Source organism: Morone saxatilis, unplaced genomic scaffold (assembly GCF_004916995.1).
Source record: "Morone saxatilis isolate NCDOM2014 unplaced genomic scaffold, NCSU_SB_2.0 Contig15, whole genome shotgun sequence".
NCBI classification, from domain to species: Eukaryota; Metazoa; Chordata; class Actinopteri; family Moronidae; genus Morone; species Morone saxatilis.
The window spans coordinates 15235141-15247709 of NW_023339707.1; the positions used below are offsets into that span (position 1 = coordinate 15235141).

The following is a 12569-nucleotide window of genomic DNA, read 5'->3' on the forward strand; positions in this document are numbered from 1 at the left end:
TGTTTATGTGGCAGGGTGTGTCACTCCTTCAGTGTGTGTGTGGCAGGGTCAGTGAATGTATGTCTGACAGGACAGCTCCACGTGTCACTGTCCTCCTCACCTCAGCGCCCCCGCCAGCACTAAAACAACACACTCTGCCTCCTGCTCTTCCCCTGGGCTGAACGAGAGAAGGAGAGAGAGAGAGATTTGAAAAAAGGTTAGGATTTCATTTAGACACACAAACACACAACACTACACACTCGCAAATGTCACTCCATGCCAGCAACAAAAAATATACACTATATGGCCAAAAGCACTGAACACACAAAGGGCTGCAACTAACACTTATTTTCATCATCATTTAATCTACCAACTTCTCCATTAATCCTTCGGCCTATGAAACATCAGAAAATGATGAAAAGTGCTTGTCACATGATGACCTCATTAAATGTCCAAATATTTAATTTAGTATAATATATATAAGACGTTGGATAATACGAACCTGGAAAAATCAAATGTATGGCATATTTCTTAAAAGATTACTTAAATTGATTATTAAATTATTTATCTTCTGTTGATCAACTAATCCTTGCAGCTCCAGACGCACACAAACATTATACACAAACGTGAGTGCTGAACATCTAGTTCCAAACCATGGGTAATTAATAAGCTGCTGTAATAGCATCCATTCCTCTGGGACGGCTTTCCTGGAACCTGGTTTTAAGGATTTGTTCCCATCAGCCAGAAGAGCATTAGTGAGAACTGGCACTGATGTTGGGCAATAAGGTCTGGCTCACAGTGGGTGTCCCAAATCATCAAAGAAAATGTAATTTGGTGAAAGATCAAAGTAAAAATCTTTCACTTTTACTGCTACTCACACACTTATCAAATATATTTTAACTTAATTACTCTACTATAGCTCTACAGGTCTCTAAAGTTGGAAAATATCACTGGTCACGATGAATAATATGTACGTGAAGCAAAAGTTTTATCCTTTTCTGTTAATATTATTTTATTTGTTGTCATGGGTGCAAACAGCCAGAGCAAAGCTAGGAACTAGCATTTGTAATCATTTATTCTTTTTGTTCCCTTTTCAGACAATTATGTATTTTTAATCTCTTATATTATATTTATATATTATAAAAAGATTATCTCATATTTTAATTGGAGTTAGAAACATTTCACACAAATAAAATTATCTTTAAAAAAATCAAGATCATATTGGTTTTGCAGAGCTTCATGCCACTGAGAAAATGTGAGATTTTTTTTTTTTTAAGAAAGAACAAAGGGCTGGAGCCATTAGTTAAGTCACTATGGTTGGCTCTTTCTCTTTGAGCATACATGTTGTCAATCATTAATCCCTTGCGAGCTAAAGGTTAAAGGTTACTCTTACACTTTACTGAAAAGAGCTAAGTGTACTTGGTTAATCTGTCTTATTCTTCACTTACAGTGAGGAACTTTTGTTCATTTAAGCATTAGAGCCCAATTAATACGCATTATTCTTAGAGGTTCGATAAATAAGCGGCCCAGGGATCTGTGCAGGCCAGTCAAATACTTCCACACCACACTAGAACAACATTTGTTTAAGGATGGCGTGTGCATTAGAGTGTTGTTGTGTCAAAAGGGATTTCCGTAAACTGTTGCACATTACTGTCTAAAATCCCTAAAGAGAGAAACACACAAAAGTATGTGGACAGATACTTTTGGCCATGTATTGTCACAGTGGTGTTATCAGTGCCAAGACTTACCAGTTGGATCATATTCTTGTTCTTTGGCTTGTAATACTGTGTGTAATCTCATGTTGCTGAAGCTAAATCATACTGTAAATCACTTTCCACTAACTGTAACACACTGCAGTAAATCAAACACCATATCCATGCTAAGAGAAAATGCATTTATAACACACAACCACCCAAACACACACTGAACCAAACCCTCACTTACAGACTCAACAAAAAGGCTACATCTCTCGCTGCAGAAACCTAAACAAGACTGAAAATGAAAGGAATCAAATGACCCAATCCCCATTCTCTGATCACATTCCTTTCTTATATGAATATACTTTTGCCCCTTTCATCCCTGAAATAAACACTGGGAGCAGCTCACTCTGAGAAAAAGAGGATTAGGTAAGTGAAAGCTGAGATGGTGCATGTGGGTGCAGGGCTGGAAATGTGAAGGGAGGCCAGCAGGAGTAAGAATGGTGAGAGGGAGAGGAATTAACAAAAAATACTATTAAAAAGACTAAACGGTGTGAGTTTAGACAGGTAGCAAATAATGTGTTGTTTTGAAAAGTGGGAAGTGAAATGTACCAGCATTTAGTCCAGATCAGCAACCGGGAGAACCATACTTTAAGTGGGATTGCAACAAAGACAAAGTGCAGATGGGCAGACAGAAAGAGGCCGGGTGAACGCCAAACAGAAAAAAGAGAAGTGGGAATGGCTAGAAGACAGACAGAATGAAAGAGACCGTATTTACCAGAACGGTAGGGGCCACTCAGCCAGTGGAAGTGGAGGAGAGATTGTGACTCTGAGCCCTGGGATTGGCTGCTTCTCTCTGGAAGTACTGCGAGGGTGCAGAGCCTAGCTTATGGGCCATCACTTTTTAGGGTTAGGGGGAGAGGGGGGGAGGTTGGGAATATTGAGGTGTAACGGAGGAGTTGGAGTAGGGTACACAAGGGAGAAAGGATTAAGGAAAAGATGAACATTGCGAAAGAAGGGAGAGCATGGGTACCAAGAAAGAGAAGGGGCAGTTTATCAGAACATGACAGAGAGGCAGCGGAAGCAGGAAGAAAGAGACACGCACAGGCTGAGACTGTGATAGAGACAGAAACACTGAAGTAAATCTAAGCAAATGTCAAAAAGCTACATCAGGTATGCAACAATGTATTGTGCTTCAGACAAAGATGCAACTTCAGTAATCTAACTGAGTGCTACCATTTATTCAGTAGTACAACTATCTTCGAAGTCTTAGCAACTTTCAACATCCAGCTGTTGAATTTATATGTACATTTCCACATTGTAATTACTGCAACTACAACTTAAATCTGCCAGCTTATATTCTTGATCATTGGTAGAATCTCTTTTAAGCACACAAATCCCCTTATTATTATTCACTATGAAAACTACAATTGTACTTAAGCACAGCAGAGCAATGCTATGCTAACATCATCACAGCAGTGACAATGGTAATATTTTGATTTAGTTCGTATAATGTTTACCATGTTCACCATCTTAGTGTAACTGCGTGCTAACCATTGCTTATTAGCACTAAATGGCTAATGGGAATGGCATTAGTTTTGAACATGTCTAGTCATAAGGGGTTGCCAAAGTAGTTACAATTCATCCTGAAGGGCACATATATGTTTGTACCAAAATTTCATCAATCTAACATTGGTCAAGACATTTCACTGAAAACCAGAAACATGAACTTAATAGTAGCACTTGACGAAAAGTCAGGCGATCTTTAAAGTCACTGGGATACAAATTCTGTGAACCATGAATGTTTGTATAAAATTTCATGGCTATCCATCAAATATTAGTTGAGATATTTCAACCTAGACCAAAGTGGTGGTCCGACATTGCTACCCCTGATAGCTTGGCAAAAAAGAAATCTCTTGTTCCCCCGTCACAGAGCATAGCAGTAACTGTTTCAAGCATTCAAAAATATGTGGGGTTTATAACAATACTTTAATGTGCTCTGCAGTGGCTGTTGGGAGTTGGGGATCTGTATGTAGTGGAAGCATGAGCCTGCCGATAGACTGAGACACCGTGTGTGACATGTATGACCACACAGTGACATGAGAGACGACATAAAGCAAACAGTTAGACGGAGAGAAAAAGAGGGAGAAGAGGTAGAGGACAGGGGAGCAAGACCTATTCATATCATATTCCCAGTGAGAATTCCTAATTTTCTCGTTTTCCCTTCTATTTTTCCATCTTGGAGAACTTACTTGACTCTGGGTAGACTGAGGATCTCTTCCCAGGATCTTTCTGGAGCTGAATGCCTTTTACAGAGAAGATGGATGCAGCTGAAAACAACAGAGGGTTGGTGAGACACTGTTGGTACACTACATGTGCATGTTCAACACGTCAGACTGTATGTACTCACTGTCTGCCAGTGTTTGAACCTGCTCCCCAAGGCTTCTGAAATACGATTGTCTGAGAGCCTCCTCAGCTGATACCCGCTTCTTAGCCTCAAACTTCAGACACAAAGAGACAAAGAGGGGATATAAAGACAGCACAGTCTAATCCAATGCATTGGGTGTACGTATATTAAAAGTATTCATCATTAAGAGTGATGTTCTTTACCTGTAGAAGCATTGCGAGCAACTCATGACCATCGCTGTCTATCCTGTATCAGAGAGAGCAAGAGAGAAAGTGAGAGAGAGGCAGGGAAAGAGACAGAAAGAGAGTCAGTGTGGTCAAATGCTGACCTAAGCCATATGGATAGTGTAGTGTTCCTGCCATTTCAACAGAGGCGGAAATGCTTGACCACAGTTCCTACTGAAAATCAATTCTTATCTTGTTACATCTAACGCATCACAGTGACTTGTCAGGTGACTATATGAACATTTTATTAAGTTTTGCTTGCTTTTACAGTAAGCAAAACCTGTTTCAGTGTTCATGTGGGTACCTCACTATTGTTGAAAGACAGACCTCCAAAGTTTCGACTCTATCCTTTACTCTACGCACACACATGCAGCCGTGGCTGTGTTCACATACACACCTGGGTGCGTGGTTGACAAGGGGCTCCGCTTGGTATCGAGGGAAATTGTACGTCTTAAACTCTTCACTGGTCGTTATACCAGACCAAGTCTCTTCTGTAGGAGTACCTGTTGAAGATACATTTCACATATGTTGAGTGTATACACACCCAAACACACAAAAGCATAAATGTTGAACAAGCTCGTCTGATTTTTTTCTCACCAAGGATGCGAAATATGAGGTGAAGCTCATCTTCCACAGTTGATCCAGGGAAGAGAGGTCTGCCAGTGATCATTTCATAAAAGATGCAGCCCACACCCCTGGACAAAGGGACAGAAACAGTGGAATAAGCAAACACAACTTACACCAAGTAGGTTGTGACTTTTGACATTAACACACTCGTTCAATAGACAACATTGTTCAATTCAAGCAAAGGAAATACAAACTGCTAATATAAAGGGAATCTCTACAAAACTATAGAAAACAAAAGTATGTAAGTTACACATATCATAAATTAAATACAAAGTGCTCAAGTGCTGAATAAAAATAGTGTCAAATGTTACTCCTTCAATGACACTAAAAACAAGACACATAACCCAAATAAAAACTATGGGTTCTGTCTAATAAAAAACAAGGGACTGATTATAAATCTATGTCCAGAAAGAAACCACAGTCATTTACAAAGTACCTCAAAATCTAAATGTGTTATATGACTAAATCCCCAAAACCAACACCAACAGTGACCATAGAAAAGTTTGGGGAATTGACAAAAGCAGGGGTAGTGTTATGCTTTTCTCTGAAAACGGTGTGTATTTGCTGTAGATGAGTGTGTTTGCTCACCACATATCAATGGGTGTAGAGTACTCAGTGGAGCCTAGAAGCACATCTGGCGGCCGGTACCATAATGTCACTACTTCATTGGAGTAAGTCTTTGTAGGAACAGACTTGGCTCGTGCCAAACCTTAATTCAAACACAAAAGATTATGTTAATGAATGTAAATATTGCTTCATTTATTTATTTGGTGTTGTGGGGTACATCAGGACTCTTAATACCAGATTAAAATTTCAGAAACACTTTTACACACTTTGTTATTACTTTACTAAAAATAAACTGTAAATTGTGTTAAAATGTTTTATGTCAGTGGACAATGTGATTCTTAATCCAGATTCCTGTTTTACCTGAGGAACAAAGAATTAATTAGTAATTTACAAAGATTATTTAGACAATAATATACTACTATGACTATGTACAACATTATGTCATGTTTTGATGATTACCTAAGGAGGGCAGTGTTGGGTGGTTAATCACTTCAAACTATGTTGTCCTGTTAGATCTAAGGCGCAGTATGGCCTTTAGGGGCCGCTAGTGGGGCAAGCAGGCTCTTGCTTCTGTTTTATAATGTATTTTTTTGTAAAAAAAAAAACAACATCTAATTGTATTGAATAGCCATGTAGGAATAAGGGCTACATTTAGAAATGAATGGTTAGTGGTCAAACCAATATAGGAAATTTCAAGATATACAAGACCTATGTGTGCTTCTAGTTAGTTAAGTGGTGATATACCAAAGTCTGCCAGTTTGAGCTCTCCTTTTTCATTGATGAGCAGGTTCTGGGGTTTGAGGTCTCTGTGGAGGACCTTCCTTTTGTGGCAGTACGCAAGACCTCGTAACAGCTGGAACAGGAATATCTGGAGAGTAGAGGAGAGGAGTATGGCTTATTGTTACAAACGTAAATATGTTAAACTCTTTTTTTAGTTTTTAATTATGTGGCATTATTACAACACAGTGATCAAAGGGCACAAAGACATTTTTAGATTTATCATTAGAAGTCAAGCTGCTACTATCTTAAGTAGGAATCAAGGCAAAATTGAAAAGATTACTCTTAATTTTAATAGTAGAAAATATAATTCAACAGCAATTCTTCCATAACTACAGATTTTCCCTCAGTACTGAACAGATGCATTACTTTACATTACCTTGACATTGTGAACACTCATGATGCTCCCACAGTCATCCATGTACTGCTTCAGATCTTTTTCCTGATGGGAGAGAAATAAAGAAAGCAAGCAAGCAAAAAAGAAAATTAGTACAATACGCCCTCTAGACACACACAACAAACATACAAACATACAAACATGCGACACTCACCAGGTACTCAAACACGAGTGTCAGGCACTTGTCAGTGTGGATAATGTCATGGAGAGTGACAATATTGGCGTGCTTCAAGTCTTTCAGTAGAGACACTAAAGGAGGGAGACATATCAGACACTGTCAGTCAAGCACAGAGAACCTGTGAGGAGAACTAAAACAGCTCAGGGAGATAAGCAACTACTGTAGGTAGATAATACAGATAAGCAACTACTGTAGGTTACAACAACACTATCAGAACCTTACAAGCTTCTTGACAATATGGTCAGCAGTTCAGTACCTTCCCTGATAGCTGTGCAGGGCGCACCCTCCTCATGCTCCAGCCGGATCTCTTTCAGAGCTACTAAGTTGTCTGTTAACTTGCTTCGCCCCTTAAACACTGTCGCGTAGGTCCCCTGCAGAGATAGAAAGCATGTGAATACACTGTGAAATAAAGCAAGCAAGTGTTTAAGGAGTATGTGCTCAGTGTCACGGTGGCTGATGTTCTTTATTGATCTCACCTCCCCTAGTTTGTCCAGTTTGATGTAGGTCTCAAGTTTCCCAAAGCCGATTTCAGACTAGAGAAGATGGAAAGAAGACAGTTCAGGAAGTTAGGCTAGGCCACTCCACTCCAGGCCACGGCTGTTAGTTCAGATTTCAGTCCCATTGCTATTGACATCTGGCCTACAACTGCAGGGGTCTGAATCACTAGCCATTACTATATATTGTGGTGTTGTGGTGTGTGTGTGTGCACCTGCACTAAAACATTAGCTTTGTTTCTCCAACACTTACAGTCTGTTACTGAGCATCTATGCTACATTCTATGATTCTGAGACAGTTCAGCACCATCAACACTTCAAATAGTAAGCAGCCATGTGCAAACAGCATCTGTATGATTTGATTGAATAAAAAATCCCTTAAGATCTTAGCTGGTTTAACCATTTTTACACTTATTTGATGCTGTTTTTATTGTTTGGCTCTTTTTAAGACAGGTGTTCACACATTTTTCTAAGGGGACCCTACATAAATTAAACTACTAGAAAATAAACTACTTCTGAGACACTGAACAAAGGTTATGTCGATGTTAATGTCTCTATCACCTGTGGAGACTGTATGTTATTTCATGGTTTAAACTTATGTTTGGTCAGATCTCTGACATTTATATCTCAGGTTCTGGTTGTCATTATCATAATCATTCAACACCAAATAAATTGCATTACACGTGCTTGTACAAACAGGAGGAAAGGAAAAGCTATGTTGGTCTAATCTGAACAAAATGTAATATCCCACAGTGCCTCCTCCCTTTTTTAATGCTACAAAGTGATGTCATTGTCAGCTGCACATATATTCTTTGGCCACAGGAAGTCAGTATAACAAAGACAACCAAATATGGCATACACTTAAATGGTGATTACATGTTTACTTCTAAATATTTCATAGATATCCAGCAGGCGCACTTCAAAACTGTGTGCATTCAGAATTAATTCTGAATTCAGTTAATAAAGGTTTATATGCATAATGTACGTGGCCCCTGGGTTTCAAGGTCATAAATTATAGATGGATGTAGCTATGTCAAGCTGTGATACCCACAGGGCTGCCAGTGTTTATCCCTCTCTGTCACTTTTCCACAATTATTTGTCTATCTCTGTCACTGTCTGAGCCATGCTTTATTTGTGTTCATCTCTCTGAAACTACCCATCTCCCTCAATCTAGTGCTGGCTCGTCCCATCATGTTGCCTATACGAACGCCAGGCCAATGCTCGGCTACGTGCATATATGTGTGCGTATGGGGTGGAGGGTCTCCAGTGACCAAGTTAGCTGATGAAGCATGTGATCTGTTTAAAGGCATGTCTAAAAGCCGACATCAGAATGAGCTCAGACACATGATGACACACTTACACACTGAAACAAGTTTGTACATGGGTATGTACAAATTGCAATTTGAATAATTAATTAAAAATCATATTTATGTTTTAAAATCAATATTAAGTTTTGTATCTGGTAATCTACAGTACTTTAAAATAATAAAAAGAAAGAAAGAAAATTAATAAAAAATTAATACAAATTGCATGGGCATGTACATACAGTATGTGCATGGGGGCATGTTCCGTGTGTGTGCTTGTAGGCAAGAGGATATTTGCAATGAGACATGCAGCCTATGCTCAGATGTAAACACACTCACCCTGCACACACACAGACACACACACAAACACACTGCTCCCATCTCTGTGTTTGTGACATGGGCTGTCAGGAGCTGTGGCTGAGCTGTACTGCTCTTTTGGCAGGGGAGTCAGTCTCATGAGCAAAACATACACACAGTGACACACAAAGAAATACAGAACAAACATATATTGTGACTACCCTTCCCCCACACCGACCCCAGTCCAGAAAATAAATCTGTAGCCTCTCGCCTTGTTGAACCAGCTCTCTGCTTATAGCATGCAACTGCACACACACCGTCTATGCACCTCAGAATCCTTTTAGTGTGTGTGTGTGTTTGTGCCTGCGTATGCTTTTGATGGCAATGGGTTCATTTCATTCCTAACGCTCCAGCAAGCTTACTCAGCAGAACTAGGTCAGACTAAGTTTTAGTGACAAAATTAAAGCAACATAAAACCAAACATAATGTGCGTGCGTCCTGTCTGAGCCTGTACAGGAACTGAGAAGACAAAGATAGATGGGCGGACAGCAGAAGGTAAAAATGTGAGAAGAGAGATGTCTGCAGCCCGGTTCTAATGTGGATTGAGAAGAGAGTCCATTACCTCGACCACATTTCACTTTTCAGTAGGGTCTCTCCTTGTGGTGACTGTAAGAAGGCTTGATGGGCAGAGAGAGGATGGATTGGGAGTATTGAGTGGGAGAGGGAAAATGACAGCCTTCTGCTACGAAAAAAGGTGGCAGGCAAGGGGAGGTGGGAGGTAAGAAAAGCCCTTTCATTAACATGATGTAGCCAGTCCTCAGGGCTTCAATCAATCAACCAATAAACACTGTGCACTGTGTCACCTCTTCCATGTTAAACCTGCTGATAGTAACAGACAAGGTTTGACCCAGAGCAGTAGACTAACACATGAGCTCAATTCTGATTTTTTTTTTGCCTTTTATCATTTAAAAACAAAAACGATAACCAAGAGGGGAAGGGCACATTAAATCGTGCATAACAGCCATTTTAAAATAGTAGCGTAAACATAGGTGTTGCCAATTATACAAATGTATGTTCTGTTCCATTTAGTGTGGCAGAGCCCTGACTCCGTTTGACCTGAATGGAACTGAACCTTTATTAGTATCATTGGTAATACCTGTGTTTACTCTACTATTTCATATTAAAATGGCGGCTGTGAAAAAGGTCTATTGGACATTCTGTTTTATAGTTAAGTTGAAATAAAGTTCAATTTCCTGTCACTGCAGGATTGAATGGGCTAGAAAAGAAGTGAGGTTAAGAGTTGGTGGTTTGAGATAAAATGACATCTCTTTCCTCAGTGCTATTCAACACTGAATCTCATTGGACTGCTGTGAATAATTGATTATCAATGGGCAACAGCTATGAAAGTAAACTGATACCAACCAACTTCACTTACATTACATTGGAAGCGATTCAAAGATCAGAATACATGGTTTCAAATGCAAGCATCAGTTAAGGGACACCCAACACATGTTCTGTGTTACGGTAACAAATGACAAGCTCACTGATAGTCAGAAAGCTGTTATATCGTTGTCCTCAGAAACATATTGTCATTTTTAAGCTTGCACTCATTCAGGTAAAGTGTGACTGAGGAAGCTCGTTCTTTTGTGACACAGCTATATATACACTAACATTTGGAGAGACTGAGGGGTTAAGACATTTATTTGCCATGCCATCCAACATTGTTCAACCTGGTCTTAATTTTGACCCATCAAACTTCTAGTCAGTTCCAGCTTCATGTGCTCAAACTGACGTAAGGGGCAGAGTTAGAATCTATGAGGAATGCATAGAAGTGGCGACCCAATTAACTCCAAGCCTCCAGCTCGGAGCAAAAGTTGGCCTGACACATACTAAGTGAAAGTTTTAACAGAGCAAATAGTTTACTGCAGTCAAAACTATATTTCTGCATGGGTGCACCACACTAAATAAAGACAATATGAGCTTTCTCTAATAAAGACAGTCTAGCTGTATTGTTTCCTACATGCACTCTGCAGGCTCAGCAAGGTGACCGAGATAAAATAAAGCCTTTCCTTTCCTGCTATTCAACCTGAATCGAAGTAAAGACTGGTTTTAAATTTCATCTCAGCAGCCAATTTGTCTTTTCTTACAGTGCAATCCTCTCCACATATTTGTTTATCCTTACAACTTACCATTTTTAAAATCATGTCTGCCTGTCCTTTCATTCCCTTAAAATTCTCTTGTCATCCCTCTCTGCATCTTTCCCTCTCTCTGCCTTGCTCTGTGGTTCACTTCAAGGTGTCCCAGTGTGTAATCCTCCTCAGGAGAGGAGCTGCAGCAGAGGAGTCTTACCCTGCTGCTGAATTATTGAGTGATATATTACATCACATCATCACATGCATACAACAACCCCTAAAGAAACACAGCCATACACAAGTGGACAGACCAAAGCTTGTCAGAAAATCTAGAGACAAAAACAGAGAAAAGTTTATCCCCTTGTTCTCATCCACCCTTACACTATAAACCTCTCTTCTTCCCTGCAAACCTCTCCTCAAAGATTCCTTCCTTTCATCTCTGTTAGACTCCTGCGGAAAAGCTGCGTCATTAAATCGCTTCAAGCCGAGAGCTGGAGGCAGGGCGCCGGCCCTGTTCAATAATTACAGCAAAAAATATTTAATGGAGGGTTAATTCTTTATGCTTTCCCACAGTATATCAAGGCTTTTTGTAATCGTGTTAAAATCGTGTAAAATATATAAGTAAGGCAGAATATATATGAATATAATATAAAAGAGCATGTAAGACAGAGTGGAACAGAAAACAGTGAAGTCTTGCTTTATTCAGTCATGTATGAATGGGAACTTGAAAAAAAAAGAGAAACAAAAGGGTAAATGTAAATAAAGTGTGACCAAAATAAAAAAACTAAATGAAAGAGCAGGAGTACTTCAGCAGCAATACACAGTGGCATAAAGGGACATGCTGCATATTCATGAATATCTGCCTATTTCTACCCATCACCCCCCTCTCTATCCATTCTGTAGCAAACACCTCCTCTCTCTCCCGCCCCCAGATTCATACTCATAACGCTCTTGGCCTGGATACATAATACAGAATGAATTTATCATTCATCCCCCTACTGAGCCATTGTAAGCTCTATAGCATAACTCATTGTGTGTTTAAAACTAGTCTATGTTTGTGTGTTTCCAGTGTTTGAGTGTGTCAGATGATTTAATGGCCTTAGTCAATCATTTAAGTTGTGCACAATGGCACTGAAAGTTCATATTGCTTTTGTTTCAAAACAAAGCAGCATCAAAAGAGCAGCACACACCCAGCTGTACTCACAAAAGTGCACATGCAGATGTTAAGTAGCAACCGATGCACCGCCAAAGCCAAAGTAGCTGACTAAAAAGTACTTTCAGCTGCTTTGCACATACATACACAGATGCAAATATACACACAGACACCATGATTACTGACCAATGAGGCACGTCGTAGCCTGCGGCTCATGGGCTTGTCAAAGGGTGGGCTGTTCATGGCAAACTTCTCCAAGTAGCCCTCCGGTAGCCTGATATCAGCTGGGAGAGACAGACGTTTGTTTATGTCCTGAAACAGAAAGAGGGATTCGGG

General features: G+C 39.8%; 1 protein-coding gene across 12 annotated transcripts in view; it reads right to left on the reverse strand.

The window, feature by feature from the left end:
- Positions 1-6: 6 nt before the first annotated feature.
- Positions 7-12569, reverse strand: part of LOC118324174 (cyclin-dependent kinase 17-like) — a 40173-nt gene continuing 27610 nt past the window's right edge. For 5 of the 12 annotated variants that reach the window (XM_035656345.1, XM_035656341.1, XM_035656344.1 and 2 more), the window contains 14 exons: positions 12420-12545; positions 7330-7386; positions 7110-7224; positions 6830-6924; positions 6658-6720; positions 6246-6369; positions 5523-5643; positions 4905-5002; positions 4705-4810; positions 4287-4329; positions 4087-4177; positions 3929-4006; positions 1924-2576; positions 56-157 (listed from right to left, as the gene is read on the reverse strand). In XM_035656345.1, the coding sequence (XP_035512238.1) occupies positions 2473-2576; positions 3929-4006; positions 4087-4177; positions 4287-4329; positions 4705-4810; positions 4905-5002; positions 5523-5643; positions 6246-6369; positions 6658-6720; positions 6830-6924; positions 7110-7224; positions 7330-7386; positions 12420-12545 (1221 nt within the window). In that variant the 3' untranslated portion in view covers positions 56-157; positions 1924-2472. The other 7 variants (XM_035656346.1, XM_035656349.1, XM_035656342.1 and 4 more) reach the window with 5 other exon arrangements.